Raw genomic sequence first — 19,532 nt, forward strand, 5'->3', positions numbered from 1 at the left:
TGGTGTTACTTCCAGTAACAGGTGAGCCTTTAAAAGCAAGGTTCAGTGGACCATATCAAATGGAAAGGAAATTGAATGAGCTGAACTACTTGATAAGGACTCCAGACAGGAAGAAATCTCAGAGTGTGTCATGTGAATATGCACAAAAGGTGTTTTGATAGGGAAGGAAAGCAAGAGGAGAAGGTGTTAATGATTCCAGCACAGAAGGAAGAACCAGGTTCAGAGGATTCTGAATTGGACATTCCTCAAATCAAACTGGACAATGAGGATGTTGTCAAAAATTGGGATATTTTATTGAGTTACCTTCCACAAGAAAATCAAAATGACCTGAAAGAGTTATTACTGTCACATGGAGAGTATCAGAGAAATTAGCCTAATAAAGCAGAGAGCACACAAACCAGATCGGGTGAAATTGACAAGCTGTTTATTACAAGCCATATCACTGGAAAAGAAATTGACTAGGCTGACCTAGAACTGACAATCTGTACAGGTAGACCAAGGGTTCTCTACCTCAAGCTGAGGATGAAGCCAGGTTTTATAGGAATCTTGTACAATAAGATTAATTAAAATGGGGAAAGATACAGTGTATCTGTAAATGGAGAAATCTAGTTACAGTGATGATAATTGGAAAACAGTTATTGGATGAATGTCCTGATTCTTGATATAGTGCAACATCCTGATAGTATCAATGGGTAGGGAGATTCCAGTCTTCTTCACAGGTAGGTGAGTAAGGTGCTTCCATTGTTCCCATCCTGGGGGCAGGGTCCTTTAGTGCCACTCTGTCTGACCTTTCTTTTGTGTGGCTTTGGTATTGCTCTGTGATGAGACAGCCCTCAGGGCTTTGGGATAGCTGTATTAATCTGGTATTGTTAGTGGGTTTTGGGAAGTGTATTCCCTTGTTTGTGAGTGTGGTCTGGTTTCACTTGTCAGCCTGCTTGGTCCCTGCTGAAGCATTATGGGTGTTTTTGGTATAGTTTGGCCAAATTTGCTTTCCTATGTTCTGTGCGGGCCTATTATGGGTAGGCAGGGTTACAGATCTTTTCCCACAATTCCCCTTTTTTTTGTTAGGGGAGGGATGAGAAAGGGGCAATGTAGTCAGAACCAGGAGGATTGTCAGGTGGGCGGGGGGTGCTTGGTATCAAACAGATAGCTCTCAGTGTCTGAGCCTGGTTCAGCAGAGGTTATCTCAGGGGCAGGGATGTTCCCCCAGTGGATCTCTGCTAGCTGAGTGATGAGGGGGGAAGAAGGTGGTAGTATTGCACAAAGGCATGCAAATGTCTCGCCGCTTGTCCCGTTTACCAACAAGCCACAGTGTGATGGTCAGACAGGTCAGGCTGAGGGTGATGATAGTGATGGCTGCAGTGAGCAGCTGGATCCATCCTCGATTTTCGGAGTGGCATCTTCTGTCTGGTCCCTGTTCATTGATGGTGGACTCCTCTTGCAGCAGGTGGCATGTGTCCATTCGGCCTTCCTTCCAGTTTCACAGTGTCCGGGTCATCATCACAGCCTTTCCATCTGGGGAGAGAGAATCCTTTTCAAGTGAGTTCATCATGACATATCCCCAGGTCGGAACGGATGAATGGGCACTGATTTGGGTGTGGGCAACATGACCCTGACCTGGTCATGTGTAACACTAATACTCCTGCTAAGGGCCTGGACATAATCTAGCAGGGCCTCTTGCATCAGGAGAAGGGCTGCATCCATGGAGAGCTTTGGGGGTCTGGTAGCAGTGGGCATAGGCTGTCCCATAAGCTTCAAAAGGGGTGAGCCCAGTCGTGTGATTTGCCTGCACATGTATAGTATAGAGAGCAAGTGGCAAGACGTCTGGCCAGGTCAGTCCTGTTTCCTGGGTGATTTTGATTAGTGTGGTCTTAAGGGTTCCGTTCATCCATTTGACCATGCCTGATGACTGGAGTTGATAGGGAATGTGGTGTCGCCATGGTATCCCTTGTGCCTTGCTATTGCCAGTCGTAAGCCTAGCAGTGAAGTGAGTCCCTCTGTCCGTCTCTATGCTACTGGGACCCCAAATCTGGGGATGACATCCTTTAGGAGGCATTTTAGTACCGTGCGTGCGTCGTCCTTTTTTTGCGGGAAATGCTTCCACCCATTTGGAGAACATGTCCATGATGACCAGGATGTGCTTGTCACCCTGTTTTTTGGGGGGCTTGTGTGTGAAGTCCATCTGTAAGTAGCTGAAAGGCCCCTCAGGAACTGGCAGGTGGTCATATTTGGCAACAGGCTTTCCTGTGTTGTTCTGCAGGCAGTAAGGCACTGTGACAGCAAGGCTTGGGCAGCGGCAGTGAATCCTGGTGCATACCAGGACTGCGTTACAGTGTGTATCATGCCCTTCTTGTCCGTGTGGCCAATGCTGTGGGCTGCTAGGGTCAGTGTGTGTAGGTGGGCTCTTGGGCAAATGATGCAGCCATCGGGGTGTACCAGCAGCTGTAGGGAAGGTGACTGCGTGGCCCCAATGTGGGCCCAACTGTCCTTTTCTTGCGGGTGATCAGCCTGTTGGGCAGCTCGCACTGCCTCCATGGGGGTCAGGGAATACTGGGGCCTGTGCTATTGTGGGTCCTGCAGGATATAGGTGGTGGGGTTCAGGGCAGGAGCACGCTGTAAGGACAGATTGGCTTTGGATAGTAAAGCGACCTCATAGCCAGTTCTTCAGGTGGCAGTGAAATGTTGGGTTGCTGCTGAATTTAGCAGCAGGGAGACCGAAAAGGGAACCAAAACAGTGCATGGGTGATCCAGCACAATGAGGGTTGCCTTCTCTACTGTTACCACGGCTGCTACCACAGCTCTCAAACATGCCGGCATTCCCCTTACAACAGGTGGTAAGTGCATAGAGTAAAAAGCAACAGGGCTCCGGAGATCCCCATGAAGCTATGTTAAGATGCTGGATGCAAATCCCTCAGAATCGTTGACGTATAGGTAGAAGGGCTGGGTGTAGTCTGGGACTCCCAGGGCAGGAGCAGAGGCCACTTGCTTTTTTAATTTAGTTCCTGTTCCATCTTTGCTGTCCAGGTCACCTTTGCTGGCTGCTTTGGTGATGCTGCCAACCGTAGGGGCTCGTGAATGGTACAGTGGTCTGGGATCCAGTGCCTGCAATAGTTTACCACCCCCTGAAAAGTCTGCAGCTGAGTTCTTGTGGCTGGCTGGAGGAAGCTGAGTGATGGCTGCGACTCTCTCTCTAGCTAGTGCCCTGAGGCCATGCGAGAGTTCGTACCCCAAGTACTGTACTGTGTGCTGGCAGAGTTGCATCTTCTCCATGGAAACTCTATGTCCATCTTTTGCCAGACAGCAGAGCAATGCGACAGTGTCCTGCATACATGATTCCATGGAGGTGGAGGCTGTAACAAATCATCCGCGTATTGCAAGAGAGGGTGCTGTTGCATAGCAGGTGTAAAGTAGAGAGGGTATGGCGTACTGCAGCGGCACAGACTGTGGGGCTCTCCGTGTATTCCTGGGGAAGCCTGGTCCATGTGTACTGGCAGCTGCCATATGTAAAATTGGCTTTCAGGGGACAATTTAATAAAGAAAAAGGCTGAGCAGTGATCGATTACAGAAAAGCAGGTGGCAGAGACAGGGATGCTGGTCAGTATGGCATTAGTGTCCGGGGTGGTAGGGGTCTCCACTGTTGGGGTTTCTTGCAGCGGTCTTAGGGGGCTGATGGTGCTTGGCAATGTCCCAAAACTTTGTGAGACACTGCAACATGTAGACAGTGTCCCATGAGGGATCCCCGTGCCCCCCCTGTGATGGCCGTGGTCCAGTAATCTATTTTATCAAATTTAAAGGACCGCCCATATGGCTAATTTCCTTGGAACAAGGTGTAAAGGTCCCTGTGAAGGGGATAACGTAATGCCTGTCCCCTGTCTTACTGCACGGTGTCTGCCGGTGAACGAGGTGTAACAAGAACATCTCCTATCTTATTCTTGAAGTTCACGTATCTGCCATGCCTTTTCTGTTATTCTTGTTCATTTTCGGCCCTGGGCCGTTCTCACCACATGATTGGGGTTACCCAGCTCCCACGGCTGGCATCTCCTGGCAGAGGGTGGATGTCCGTGCCCCCATGGCGCCCTGGACATTCTGGGTTGATTTCTATGTGCTGTGCTTCAGCTTTCGAGCAAAAGAAAACAGAGACCGTGCTGGCAGAACACACATGCAGTAAGTGGTTGACAGGTTTGACTATAAAGGGTAATCAAGCGTGTAATTGCTGACCGCAATGTAAACAAACACTGAAGCACTGAACAATCACAGCCCTCAGTGACTGCAGAACAAACAGAGAAGGGTGGGAGCATTAAAACATTATTAATAAAACTTATGCAGAACTTTCATTTCATAAGCACCGATGGTTCCTTAAAAGAAAAACCATCATAGATCACCAAATGCAAAATTAATCAAGTCATCTCTGGATCTTGAGCTGCAGGGGTTGAAACAGACATTCAATCACCAGCAGGCAAATGTGCATGCAAGGCTGAACACAAAGAGTCAAAGTTTCTCCAAGGTTCAGTGAATAAGTATTCAGACACTAGGACCCTGTTGAGTACTAACATGAATTCTGACAGGCTGCCAGCTAGTCTCTCTCTCTCCGCTGTCCTGTGCAGCTGGGAAGCCAATAACGCAGCCACCTCATCCCACCCCCCAGGATCAAATTCCTCAGCAACAAGGTAAGTGTGGGGTACTGCGGGAAGGGGGCTGGGAGGGGTCCTTTGTTTTTCAGAGTTTTTGAGACTCCATGATTTTGGGAGGAGTGCTGACTACTTCCCTAAACTTATTTAAACTCGGGCCATGAAGAGTTGCTGAACCTACCTTCCCTATTCTGTTCCCAAACAATATTGGCTGGTGACCTGTATTAACAGGGTATTCCCTACCTTACTCTCCAAGCGTAAGTGGAGAAAGTGAGGTCTGCAGATGCTGGAGATCAGAGCTGGAAATGTGTTGCTGGAAAATGCAGCAGGTCAGGCAGCATCCAGGGAACAGGAGAATCGACGTTTCGGGCATGAGCCCTTCTTCAGGAATGAAGAAGGGCTTATGCCCGAAATGTCGATTCTCCTGTTCCCTGGATGCTGCCTGACCTGCTGCGCTTTTCCAGCAACACATTTCCAGCTCTGATCTCCAAGCGTAAGTGGTTACCCTTGTGCTTGTTACTTCCTTGAGCAAATCGGTGTCCACAGATCGCTGCCTCAGCAGGGCAAGTTAGACTTGTCCCTGGGGCAGTCCTTCTCCCAAGGGTTGGGGTCCCACAACCACATGGACCTCTAGTTCGAGCCTCTCTGTCTGACCTTTGTGTAGCTTTGGTATTGTTGTCATGAGACTGCCCTCGGGGCTTTGGGACAGCTGTGTTGATCTGGCATTTGACAGCCTAAAACTGTGGTAACCACTGCCCCAGTATTAGTCACACCAGATTACACGAAGCCTTTCAAAGTGCCTATCGATGCCAGTGGTGTGGGTGTCGGTGCAGTGCTCCTGCAGGAGGATGACGAGGGAATAGAAAGACCCATTGGGTATTTTTCCAGAAATTTGAACATGCATCAACAGAAATATTCAACGGTGGAGAAAGAGACTTTAAGCTTGGTGTTGGCATTACAACATTTCAGTATTTATATTACTAGCAATGCATCTGAGACAATCGCTTACACTGATCACAAGTTCATGTCCTGCTACAGCAATTGGTGGAATTTAAATTCAATTGGTAAAGCTTGAATTGAAAGCTAGTCTCAGTAATGATGACATTGTGGAAAATTTAAGGACAAAAATGCCAGACTGTTTAGATGGAGCTTGTCATTGTAGCCATTCAATTTGACAATTGTGCATGTGGCAGGTCGTGAAAATGTGATTGCCGATGCGTTATCAAAACCTGAATGAGATATGGAGGCATTCGATAGTGGGTGTACCGCGGCCTGAGTGTTCATGTGGTTGCACGTTTGCATGGTTATAGTTAGTATAGTGCATATGTGTGTTTAGACCACCAATTTGGGTTTTGAAGGGTTAAAAATGAAGCCATCTTTTGATATTGATTTTTTTTGGGGGGGGAGGTGTCACAAAGCTAGTCCTTTTTTTCTAAAATTTGTTCCGTGGCTCAAGGAGACTCTGTCCTTGATTCTTCTTCAGAGGGGCAATAAACCAGGCTGGGCTCCGATCAGTCTGGTTTGGTATAGAGATGAAAAGGATTTTGAGATGCCTTTGTAAACAGATGAGACTTCAGGCTGTTTTAAAAAATTCTCAAGGTCAGGTTCGTAGGAGAGTAGTCTGACACAGAACAAACGACCAAGAGGCGAGTCTGCTAGAATATGAGCATTTTATTCCCCGCAGCGTCGCCACAACCAGGTCTCATACTTACAACGGGTCTGGCTTATACTCACTCTACATGTTACCGGAACTGGGAGCCGTCAGTTCTCGTAGAGCGGTTGCCACCAACCCACGCTCGGCGGTTAAACGTAACCCCGGAGCAGACTCACCGAACTGGAGACTTTTCCAGCTGATATACTCTTTTCCAGATATAAACATTCATGTGAACAGCAGAGCAAGGCTAAAAAACACATTCCATTCTGGTTACATACAGATAAGAAGATTCACACGGGGAGGTGTGTAATAAGATTCACACGGGACTAAGCAACACCTCCATTCCGGTTAGATTCACACATGTATTGGGACATAATTTTTAACCGTTTCACCACATTCCACTGCTTGGCCCAATACATGTGTTACATTATGATTCACACATGTATTGGGACATAATTTTACACCACACAGGCCAAAGTGGTCATGCTTTAGAAGTGACCTGTGTAAAGAGAGGGGACTGGTCAGCTCTTTAGCTAGCTGAGCTGAGCAGGTTTAGTTCAGGCTTGAACTGGGAAGTTCAACAGGGAGCTGTGTGGATCTCAGGAACCATAGTACCGCTTTTTTAGTCGATGGTGTAGGAAATTCCCCAATTACTTTCGTTTTCGCATCTCGTGGGGCCCTTTGTTCCTGTCCAATAACATGGCCCAGAAAGGTGACTTAGGCTTTGGCAAATTCACTTTTGCTAGGTTTACCACCAAGCCTACCTTCTGAAGTTGATCAAATAAGTCCGATAAATATTCCTTCTATGAGTGACTAAGAATTACCAGGTCATCAATGTACAGGCACAGTTGTGTAATCCGGCCATGACCTTGTCAGCCCTTCAACTTCAACCTGTAAGCATGTGATCCATTTATACTGGGTTTTAAAGGGAGTTTGGGACTATTCTGTGTATTCAGAACAGTATAATTAAGTCTAGCTGGATAGGTTGAGTTCTGTAGCAGTTTTTTATTCTGTTCTTTGTGTTTCATTGTGTAATTTTGTGAATAAATTTTTTGTCTGCTTTAAAATCTAGTAGTCAACCTAGTTATCTTACTCCGGATAATTTTCACCGTACACTCACTGAAGCAAGTTGCAAAGTTAGGTCTAGGGCTGCCAGTATAAGAATGTTTTGAGTGGTCTGGCCTAGTCCATAACATTAGAAGAGCATGAGAACTCTCCCTGTGCTCTGCCCTGGGAGATGGCATGAACAAAGGCTCTGAGGACACAAGTTCATGTCCTGCCACAGCAATTGGTGGAATTTAAATTCAATTGGTAAATCTGGAATTGAAAGCTAGTCTCAGTAGTGATGACATTGAAGCTATCAGCAATTGTTCAATAAGTCTATATGCTTCACATATGCCTGTAAGGGAAGCAAATCTGCTATTCTTACCTGGTCTGTCCTAAATGTGACTCAGTCCCACAGCAATGTAGTCAATTTTTAATTGTCTACTGAAGCAGTATAATAATCTAGAACAAGGAGCTTATTGCTGCCAAAGTGATGATGATCAGATAATTTGTTTTACAGATATTGGTTGAGAGATAAGTATTGGTCAGTTTACCGGGGAGAACCTCCCTGCAATTCTTTGAACTAATGGGGTCTTTACATTCACCTTTAAAGAGCAGCTAGAGCCACAGTTCAGCATTTCATTTGGAAGGTGGCATCTCCTCCAGTGCAGTAACTCATTAGGACTGCATTTCCTTGGCAATGGTTGATTTCTGAACACACTGCTCAACTCAGAAAAATGACTTTTCTTTATCCTTTTTAGGAAATGGACCACTACACGATCGCTGTTGTGAATACGATGACAGCAATTTGGTGGATGGTGTTTACTGTTACCCTGTTGGGCATTTCATTGAGGAGAGTGGGTATTCAAACGAAATGAAACACACCACCGATTTCTATTTTCAAATTGCTGATCACCAGGCTATGCATTACTCCAGGTAAACCAGCCAGGAATACCAAATCTAGTCACTCTGTCCAACAGTGCTGCACATTAATACAGGGTGCTGACAGGTTAGGGATTACAATGGATACATAGAATGACTAATTATATACAGCACAGAAATTGCTCATTTCGCCCATTCGGTCCATTCTGACATTTATACTTCACAAGAGCCTTCCTTCTAGATTTCTTTAATTCACTATAACACGATAATGTTCTACCTCTTTCTCCCTCTCGTAATTATCAAGTTTCTCTTTAAATATGTTTGTGCTACTTGTCTTAACCATACCATTTATGGGATGTAGGTGTCACTGGCTAGCCAGCATGTATTGCCCTTCCTTAGTTACCCTTGAGAAGGTGGTGCTGAGCTGCCTTCTTGAACTGCTGCAGTCCATTTTTTTTTCAAAAATATACTTTATTCATTGAAATCTTTGGCACCTGTACAGCTGATGATGCCTTTCAAATGTTCACTTTACATGTTTTTACATTCAGAGAACAGACTGAGTCATTGGTATTTACAATTCTATATGTTAACCATCCAGCCTCTTGGCATTTAGCTGAGGCATCAGTGGAACCCAATTACTGAATGGGCCCCTTGTTATTCGTTGGCAAAAGGGCTTTATGCAGTGGTCTTTCCCCACCGCGCTGTGGCAGCAGCTGTCCCAAGCTTCAGCGCAAACCTCAGCACTTAGTCTTGAACCTTTGGAATGTGCCAGACTGCAACACTCAGTCGGAGTCGACTCCTTCAGCTGGAAGACCAGCAAGGTTTGGGCAGACCAAACGGAGTCTTCCATTGAGTTGATGATCCTCCAGGCAAGTTGATATTTGTCTCAGTGTGCATCGAGGGGAACAGACCGTAGAGCACGGAGTCCCACATCACAAAGCTGCTCAGGATGAACCTTAACAAACAAACAAACCCTGCATTCCTCTCCAGACTTACCTTCTATAGACACATTCCAGAAGGAGGTGTGTGACAGTCTTATCCCCTCCACAGTCGCCTCGAGAGCAGTGTGAGGTAGCGCAGCAAGTCTGGGCATGCATAAAGGATTTCACAGGCAGAGCCCTCCTCACTATCAGCCAAGCCATGTCTTGGTGCTTGTTGGAAAGGTCTGGCAATGAGGCATTCTGCCAAATGACTTTGACAGTCTGCCCAGGGAACTGCTCAACAGGATCCGTTCTCTCCTTTCCCAAAGGATCTCTAGGATACTACGTGCTGACCACTTCCTGATGGACTTGTGGTCAAAGGTGTTTTTCTTCACAAATTTCTCCACAAAGGACAGGTGAAACGGAATGGTCCAACTACTTGGAGCATTCCGCGACAGTGAGGCCAGGCCCATCCTTCACAATGCCGGGGACAGTACGTAGTGACACCTGGTGTTTGAACTGCTGCAGTCCATATGATGTAGGTAGACCCACAATGTTGTAAGGGAGGGCGTTTCAGGATTTTGATCCAGTGACACAAGAGGCACAAGAGTTATATTTCCAAGTCGGGATGATGTGCAGTTTGGAGGAGAACTTGCAGTTGGTGGTGTTCCCATGTTTCTGCTGCTCTTGTGCTTCTAGATGGAGGTGCTGTCTAAGGAGGCTTGGTGAATATCTGCCATGCATTTTGTAGGTAGTACACACTTCTGCTACTGTGTGTCAGTGGTGGAGGGACTGAATGTTTGTGCATGTGGTACCAATTAGGACTACTTTGTCCTGGATGATGTCAAGTTTCTCGAGTGTTATTAGAACTGCAATCATTCAGGCAAGTGGGGGAGTTTTGTTTTGGGGAGTCAGGAGTTGGGTTACTCACCTCTGACTCCTTACTGTACCTATTCGACTAATCCAGTTTAGTTTCTGGTCAATGGTAACCCTTAGGATGTTGATAGTGGGGGATTCAGCAATGGTGATGTCATTGAATATCAAGAAACAATGATTATATTCTCTCTTGTTGGAGATGATCATTGCTGTTGTAGTGTGGTGTAAATGTTACTTGCCAGTTGTCAGCCCAGACTTGGATATTGTCCAGTTCCTGCTGCATTTGGATATGGACCGCTCATCACTCTCTGGATTAAAATGTTTCTGCTGAATTCTGTAGTGAAGCGATTGGTTCTCAATTTCTTCACATTAATTTTGGCTTTTTAAGCGAGATTCTACTGAAAGAATAAATGAAAAATGTTGTAAAAGTTTGCTTCATTTTGGATAGGTATGTTTTTGCAAAGTCCAATTAGTCAATAGGAATTGGAAGTTGTTTCAGAGAGCTTTTGTCAGTAAGGAATTATGACATAGGCTTCTTTCATTCCTGTGTAGATCTCACAGTGCAGAAATATGAATTAGGTAGTATTTTTATGGAAATTAAAGATTCTTCAAGGATGCTTCTTCCAAAATGACATCTGGAATAGAATGTAGTTACTTGATATCATAACACGTAAGGGAGACTTTTTAATTAATTGTATGATTACTCTCACCAGTTGACTTATTTAATTTTTCAATCAAAATTAAACAAGAAGTGTTCAAAGAATTATTCTTGTTAAAACTTGACAAAAGAGAATGGCTGATTCAAAATAAAGATATGAAAGATGGAATTATGGCTATAAATATCTCCATGTATCTTAATTTGTGTGATAACTAATGCTTTGGACGCCTATTAATTTGACAACCACCTGATGAATGATCAGCGCTCCGAAAGCTAGTGCTTCCAAATAAACCTGTTGGACTATAACCTGGTGTTGTGTGATTTTTAACTTTGTACACCCCAGTCCAACACCAGCACATCCAAATTGTGACATCCATTCTTCAAGTTATTCTTGGGGCCCATTTTTTTGAATAACAACCAGCTCTAACTGTTCTACACCTATATTCAGTGATTCTGTAATTCCAATTCTTACTTCAACTGTGAGAACCGTGGTTATAAATTCTTGAAATGATAGAATACAGAAAGGCAATCTAGCCTATTGTGTCTGTGCTGGCTGAGATACAGTTATCTAATTAATCTGCTCTCTTCTCAAATGCTCTGTAAATGTTTTTCCAATATTGCAATCTATGTGGTGTTAGAAATGGAATTTCAGGATTTTGACCCAGTGACAATGAAGAATAGGATTTTTTTCCCGCCATTTGACTGGCTCTCTGTACCAAGGTGCTATGACAATTCACTCATCCTCCCTGCAGTCCCTGCTTTCGTCCACATGGTTTGCAAGAATCTCATAATTGTAGGGACTGAGGCTCCTCAACAAATCCCGCTATGTTCTTACACCTTCCTCGCCTGTAATCAAACCTTCCTCTCTTCATTGCAAACTAAATATGAATAAGCTAGTCTGAGGGAGTGACTGACTTCTGGATAAAAGTGTTCATTTAACTTTACCCTTCCCTGAGCTGGTGCAATGTTTTCAGCTTTGAAATCAGCTCCTCAACTAAGATCTGAAGTTCCTGGACTTATAAACAATTATTACAGATATGTTCACACTGGATTACATTGATGTCTAGCAGCTTCCACATGCTGCAACAGAAATACATCACCCATTCTGTCATCATATTTTATTTAATTTATTGATTAACTATTGTAATATCTCTGCACTTTACACTAGAAGAAGCCCCCACTCTTTACACTTCATTCTAATTAACTTTCATTACATTATTATCAATCTTACATTAATAAGCTGTGTGTAAGAGGGAAAAAAGAATAGAGACTGAAACACAAACTAAAAAAAACTTATTTTTTCTTTAAAGACAAGAAATACTCACCAATCCTACTCAGCAATCAGGTGCTTTTTCTGCATTAGTATCACATTGTAGTTTGTGACATCAGATGTACTATTTTGAGCCTTTGAAATAGAATCAACGTAATCATTTACCAGATACTGAGTGGGTGTAGAGTTGGCAAAGAAACCATCAGGCATCATTTGACATTATCGAGACGGAGTAAGGTCAGAGTTTGAGATGTCAAGAGCAAATAGTCCAGGGCAGGCTCATACACATCAGAGATCAAAAGGGTTCTTCTTGTGTAGTGTGAGACACTATGCACATTAGCTCATCTCATCTTGTGACCCAGCAACTTCCAATCACTTCCAGTAGAACAGTCCCGACATGTGAGACAGAAACGATTTTCAGAATCTGATGTATCCCACTTGGCCAACAATAGCTTTTATTTAGGACATGCCTTGTTGGTTGCTTTGGATCTAGATTAACAGGGTAGTTGGCCAATAAACAGGCACCCCCCCAGAAACATAAGCCCTGGTGATCATCACCTTCTGTAACCCCTGCTCCTGGGCTCTGGCCCAGTTAAGGTGGAACCCTTTTTTTTAATCATAACTTATTTTTGTACTTAATACTTCTACATTATAAAGCCCAGGATCCCATATATCATTTTAACCAATTTCTGAACCTACCACATACCCTCAACAATTTATTCTATACTGTCACAGGTCTCTCTGCTCCTGCATTAACATTAGAACTGCAAGGTTTATGTTATATTGTTTGTCATTATTGTTTCGTCTAAAATGCATCAGATTTGTTTCTCTGCATTAAATTTTATCTGCTATCTAAACATTCAATCTGTAAATCTCTTTTCATCCCCTGCAAGTCTGATCACAGTCCTTTTAGTTCCTAACAATTGCTAGTTTTGTGTCATTTGCTGATTTTGAAATTGAACCTTTACATGCAAGTTTAGGTCACAAATGCAGATCAAATGTCTACTGAGTAATTCAACTTCCTTCAGGATAGAAAAACAATTGTTTACCATTACTCTCTGCTTCCTATTACTCAACAAACTTCACATTCATGCTAATACTGTCCCTTCAATTTCAAGGGCTCCAACCTTGCTGTCAAGCCAATTATGTAGCATTTTCAAATACCCCTGGGAAGTTCATACATTCTTCAGCTCCATGTCATCTCAACAAAATGTAATCAAATTAGTTAAACACTTCAACACATCTGTACTTTTTTTTCTCAATTAAACCACAGTAATCTTGTGCTGGATTATCATTTCTGAAAGCTGTTGCTCCAACTGGGGTTTAAGTGACTGGTTTGTAACTGCTGGGTTTATCCTGGTAGCCTTGGTTGAACAAGGGCATAACATTCTCCAGTCTTCCGGCACCATAATCTAAGAATTATTTGAAGATTATAGCCAGTGCTTCTGTAATTTCAACCTTTACTTCCCTGAGCATCCCAACAGATAACTTATTCATTTTACAAAGCCAGGCTTTATATTACTATTTCTTTGTCAATTTAATTTATCTTGGGCAACTTAGAAGAGTGTAGGCATGAAAGACTTTTGGCTGACTTTTGTTGCTGTGTTTCGTTACAATATCATATTTGTGTATGAAACTGAGAGAAAAGATCAGTTGGTTCATTGTGCCTGTCCCATACCACAATGGGCAGAGGCACAAAACTCAACACCCTTTCCACACCTTAACAACCATTAGCTATAAAATATCTTGTGAGAGGCAAAAATCCCAAAGCCACTAACTGAAAAAATACTTTAGAAAATTCTTCTTCTTCAAGTGATTAAGACCAGATCAGGAGATCACACAGATCAAGGTTTACCCACAAAGACACTTAGATCGCTGTAGATGCCTTTATTAACAATTGAATGGGGGTTTTTTGAAAAGCATATATTGGAAATTTAATCTGCAGGTATCCATCTAATTATTTTAAACATATGCTGTACTTTCTTCAGTTCTAAATGGGTGTAAACTGCCTTTTATTTTTCATTTTAAAGTGGGTTGCTTCTGTGTGACATAACAAGTGGAATACATTCACAAAGAGCTGAATATTGTTCTGATTCTCTTCCAGGATTCTGCCCAAGATTTGGCTTGGCAGCTGTCCACGACAGGTGGAACATGTGACCGTCAAACTCAAGCATGAGCTGGGAGTGACTGCGGTAATGAACTTCCAGACAGAATGGGATGTGGACCACAATTCATGGGGATGTAATCGCAAAGCGGAACCAATGAAACCTGAATTTATGATGGAACTGTACAAAGATGTAGGCTTAGCCTATGTATGGATGCCAACTCCTGACATGAGTACAGAAGGTGAATGTGCATTGGTCTTGACTATCGTTCTTTACTGCCAGAAACTTTATAAAGTCTTCAGGAGTGAGTGATTACAACATACAGGAAAATAAATAGAATGATGAACATATTATATGGGCTCACAGTTAATTAGTAACAGTATATATACAATGACTTTAGTCCAGTGAAACATCCCAAGTTTCATCACAAGAATGTAATTTAACCATTAACTTGACACTGACCTAAAGAAGATGACCAAAAGCTTGGTCAAGATGGAGAGGCAGAGAGGTTTGGATCGGAATTCCTGAATGAAAGCCAACACAGCTGGAAGGCACACCCATCAATGTTAATGTGAAGGAAGTGAAGGGAGGACAAGGGTTCAGAGATGGTGAAGCACAGAGATCGAGGTTTATAGGTTTGGAGGAGTGACAGACAAAACAGTGGGAAGGCCATGGAGGGATTTGAAAATAACGATAAAAAACATTTAAATCAAGACATTCTGAGATCAGGAGGCAGCGAAAGCCAGCCAGCACAGTAGTAAATATAACTTCTAATATAATAAATTTTCACTTCTTCCTTTGAACATTCTTATTTCACAAATTCCCAGGATATTTCAAACATTAAAACTTCTAAAAGACAAAGTAAAATTAACCTGAATGCTTGTTGTCAGGTTGTAGATTGTCTGTACCTCTGGTAGTTTGGCTGGCAACAGACAAAATATCCTCTCAAGAATTTGTTTTCTTAGTAAACAGCAGACTTGGAAACCTAGTCTTTGCTGTTGAGTAATCCATCAGGATTCAGAGAGAACGTTTTGGAACTGAAAGAAATCATTCACTACAGCTTTATTACACACACTGTTAAATCTTACTTTTTGTTTTAAGTTAGTTTTAGGAGAATTAACATTATGTTGTCACCAGGGAGTGACTGCAAATGTTGATTACACTGAAAGAATTTAAGAAGCAAATTTCAGAATTACAGAGACCTTGCAAAGAAATGTCTTCTGAATTACTATTAGGAAGACTGAAGCTCTTATCTTCCATCTGGACTACAAATTCTATTTCCATCTCCATCTCTCTCAACAATAATTGTTGGAGACTGAGCCAGACTGTCCACAACCTTGATTTTGTATTTGACCAGACAGCATATCCATGGCATCTATTTTCAACAACATAACGTTGCTCAACTCTACCTGTGCCTCAGCCCAGGTGAAATCCTCATCCTTACCTTTGTTATATTTCAACTTGACTATTTTAATATCCTCCAGGCTAACACCTCACATGCCTTAAGCCTGAGGTTATTCCAAAACTCTGCCTTGTCCTTATTGCATCAAATCCTGTTCACCCATCACCCCTGCATTCACTGATATACAATGGTTCTGGTTAAACAGTGCCTCCATTTTAACATTTAAAATCCCTGTTTTCAAATCCAACGCCAACCCAATTTCGCTTCTTGGGCATCATTGTCTGTGAAACACTGTATAAATACAAGTTATGTTTGATAAGTATGATCTCGCAGTTCTGGTATTACACTTGTAAATCTTTTAATCCAGTCCAATGCTCCACATCTTCTTTAAAATATGGTGACCAGAACTGTACATAGTACTCAACAAGTGTTTCTTATTCACATTGAAATTAATTTGCAAATTATATGCCTTTCTGCAAGTTTTTTTATGCTTTCTTGTAAATTCTTGCAATCCTCCTGAGTATTGACCAGCTCTCTGAATTAGATGACATTTGGAAATTTAGAAATTGTGTTTTGATTTCAAAGTCTAAATCATGAATATAAATGGTGAAAAATCATGGTCTCAGCACTGATCCTTATGAACCACCATATTAAACCTTCTGACACTCCAAAAGTATCATTTTCTTCTATTCTCTGCTTTGTAAACAGCTTGCTCTCAATTCTATTTGTTCTGCTTAGTTTATAATTCACTATCTAATCCAGCTCATCAAATATTTTTTGGAAATCTAGATATACAGTATCTTGGTTTTCCTAAGATATGTTCAAGGGCAGTCAAGGCAGTGATTCCTGAAAAATGCAGAGTAAATAGGGACATAGGGACAGATAACATATTGATTGATGTTGACGCAACCTGCAATGCCCTTACTCCAATAATTGGAACAAAAAACATACACCATCCAAACCACAGTGGAGCAGAACACCTGACTGTGACAGTAAATAAGAATACAGTGTCTTTAATAGACAAATATTTATTTGTTCACATTGTTTGCCTTATCAAGACTTACCTTAGCCAAAGTTTACACTGTTCTGACACTTCTAATAGAAAAATTCTATTTCGCAAAAGTTTCTGGGGATTTGTTAGTTACTTTCATATAACTGCTTGTTGAAATAGGGAAGGGGCTCAGCTTGCAAACACCAATTCCTGATATTTAACGAATGACCAGTTTCCTGGTAATCATCAATGAAAGAAAATTCTGAAAATTATGCAGAACTTTACAAAGAAGCAATTTGACCCAACAGCATATATTCAGTACAAACTCATCCCACTTTTATCTTGCTCTATCATTATATACTTTATTGTTATACCTCTCACGTACTTACCTATCTTCCCCTTATTCATCTTAACTATTCCTTGTGGGGTAATTATAATCGTACTCTGAATAAAGAAATTGTCTTACTTATTATGTAATTCCTTGCAGTGATAGCCTTGACAAACTCCATAAATTCATTCAGCATCCTGGTAATGTTTCAGCTGCAATTAATAAATTAGATGCATATGTGCAAATTATAAGATGCCAAAAGTGCACAAAGTGCAATATCACAATTGTTACGGTTAGTTTTCCCTTCTTCTATTGCATTGAACAATTTAAGGGATTGAGAATGAAAATTGAGGCTTCCTTTGACAAATCCTCAGTGATACAAACACTACCTGGGTCAAACATATCTAGCTCCACAAATATTTCAAGTCTTTCTTTCATTTCCTCAATTGCCCTTGCAGATAAACAACAAAATATTCAACTTGCTCTTTTTTTGATTAGTTATCATTTCAATCCGATGAAATTGTCTCACATTTTTTTGATTTCTCTGGCTTGTTTCACATCAGGTCGGGTGAAGATGCTGCCTCAAGCTGTATACTTGCTTCATGGATTGCTGGAAAATGGCCATACTGTCTATGTCCATTGTAATGCAGGTGTGGGTAGATCGACTGCAGCAGTATGTGGGTACCTAATGTACATAATTGGTTGGAATCTTAGAAAAGTTCAGTACTTTGTAAGCGCCAAACGACCTGCAGTGTACATAGATGAAGAGGCTTTGATTCGTGCCCAGAATGAATTTTATCAAAAATTTGGACATGTTCACTCTTCTGTGTGTCACAATTGTTAGATAGAAATTACTGTTTGAAAACATTATATTTAAAAATAGGTGTTGAGTTTTCTTTTTAAAATGAGTGCACGTTTTAACGTTAATGCTATGATAGCTCAATGCTTTGAACATACTTGCAACTAACAAGAATTATAACTCCATTTTTCATTTTCCAAGCAAAGCTATTGAGTTCATACTTTTACTTCACCTGCTGGTGAAAAAATACAAGTGTGCAGTTCTGAAAACAGCGGCTATGTTTATTCACCAAGGCCACTGGATGGAAACTGATTGTTTGTTCCTTTCATTTCCCCTAAGGGTTTATTTAATTATTTGGAGTACTGCTTTCCAATGACCTTAATAGAGCATATTGTATTTCTGAAGTTCAGTCTTGTTCGGTAACTAGCCACTGGGAAGTATGTGAAATGTTGGTTAGGAGATTTGCCTAATGATTTTCTCCCCTTCCCATGGAGAACATCCAGGTTTCAGACAGCATGCCCAAACATGGAGTGACAAATGTTAAGACATCAAGTAGTTACTTACTTTCAGAAAATAATAAACAAACATCACAGAAAGAATCATACTGTGTTGCACAGTGGAATTTAAATGGATTCATACTCATAATCTTCAACATCAAATATAGAGTTTATAGTACATACAGGGTATTCAGCTTGATATTTATCTTCCACATGAACCTCCTCCTATTCTTCTTCTCACATTTTATTAATGTACCCTTCTAATCTGTTCTCCATGTTTTCTTCAACTTTCCAAGGCATCTGTATTATTCACATCAAGTAGTTGATGTGACAGTAAGTTGCTCATCACTCTTTGAGCAAAGGCATTCTATTTGAATTCCCACCAGATTTATTCATCATTATCTTTATCACTTTATACTCATTTTCAATTCCCTCCCATGGCTTCAATCGCTTCACCTTTGTAACTTGCTCCTGTCCTTTGAATTTCTTGAAGAAAAAATAAAGGTACATTGCTCCTTTTGTTTCTGTTCTGCATTCTAGTTGCTGGTTATAGAACAATATTACCAAAGGGCTGGTTGACAGTCTCTGTTCATCCTGTTAGCCAAGGAATGGTAGATGTAATTAAGCTTAAAGGAATGACAAAACAGGTCTTTGATAACATACAACAATGCAACAACTCTAAGCTATAGTGGTGCTAATTTTAATGATCATTGTCATACATTTGTAAATATTGGCAATTTAGAAAAATATCAAATATGAATGTTTGACTCTACTGTTTGAAAGAAAAAGTAACAATAATATATTAAAGATTGTGCCTGTGTGGACGTCTTCATAGTATCATTTTATATTTAAGATTGCAATTACAACTTGTAATCTGTGGAAACTTCAACAGCATAATATATGAGGAAATGTAAAATCTCTGGCAGGAAAACTAGATTTTCATGTTTAACTCCACATATGCAGTCTAGAATTTGCTGTCAGTATTAAAAGAGTAAAAATGGTAAACACTGACTATTTTACCATTATTACATCTACAAAATCCAAGTTATTTAAAACTCAATGACCATATGCAATGCTGAATGGAGAAATCAATAATAAATGTGTGTATATATTAACAAGGTATTTTTGAGTTAATAAAATGTTGACAAGTGAACTTCAGTGAGAATTTCACTTCACGAAGCTTCATATCTTGCCCATTGATGTCTTAAAGCATCAGGTATACCGTTTATTTTGAAATTAAGTTTCATGCATTTTCCTCAGCTCAAAGAGACAATTTTTATCACTCTATTAAATCTTGACACATTGTGATAGTTAGTACAGTTTGCAATTATGTAGTACCTCTAATGGATTGAAACATCCCAAGGTGCTTCATGGCAGTAATATCAAAAAGACATCAACATAAAACTTCATTAGAACAGATAACCAAAAGCTTGGTCAAAGAGGTCTGTTTAAGGAGTGGAGAGAGACGGTGAAATTTA

At 41.4% G+C, this 19,532-nt stretch overlaps 1 protein-coding gene across 3 annotated transcripts in view; it reads left to right on the forward strand.

Moving 5' to 3' along the window:
- epm2a (EPM2A glucan phosphatase, laforin) overlaps nt 1–19,190 on the forward strand; it is a 37,814-nt gene extending 18,624 nt beyond the window's left edge. For 2 of the 3 annotated variants that reach the window (XM_043680908.1, XM_043680917.1), the window contains exons 2-4: nt 8,088–8,262; nt 14,037–14,278; nt 17,322–19,190. In XM_043680908.1, the coding sequence (XP_043536843.1) occupies nt 8,088–8,262; nt 14,037–14,278; nt 17,322–17,602 (698 nt within the window). In that variant the 3' untranslated portion in view covers nt 17,603–19,190. Of the gene's footprint in view, nt 1–4,611; nt 4,668–8,087; nt 8,263–14,036; nt 14,279–17,321 lie in introns of those variants that run through there. The other variant, XM_043680925.1, reaches the window with a different exon arrangement.
- The last annotated feature ends 342 nt before the right edge of the window (nt 19,191–19,532 follow it).

The sequence above is a fragment of the Chiloscyllium plagiosum genome, chromosome 3 (assembly GCF_004010195.1).
Source record: "Chiloscyllium plagiosum isolate BGI_BamShark_2017 chromosome 3, ASM401019v2, whole genome shotgun sequence".
In the NCBI taxonomy this organism is placed as follows: domain Eukaryota; kingdom Metazoa; phylum Chordata; class Chondrichthyes; order Orectolobiformes; family Hemiscylliidae; genus Chiloscyllium; species Chiloscyllium plagiosum.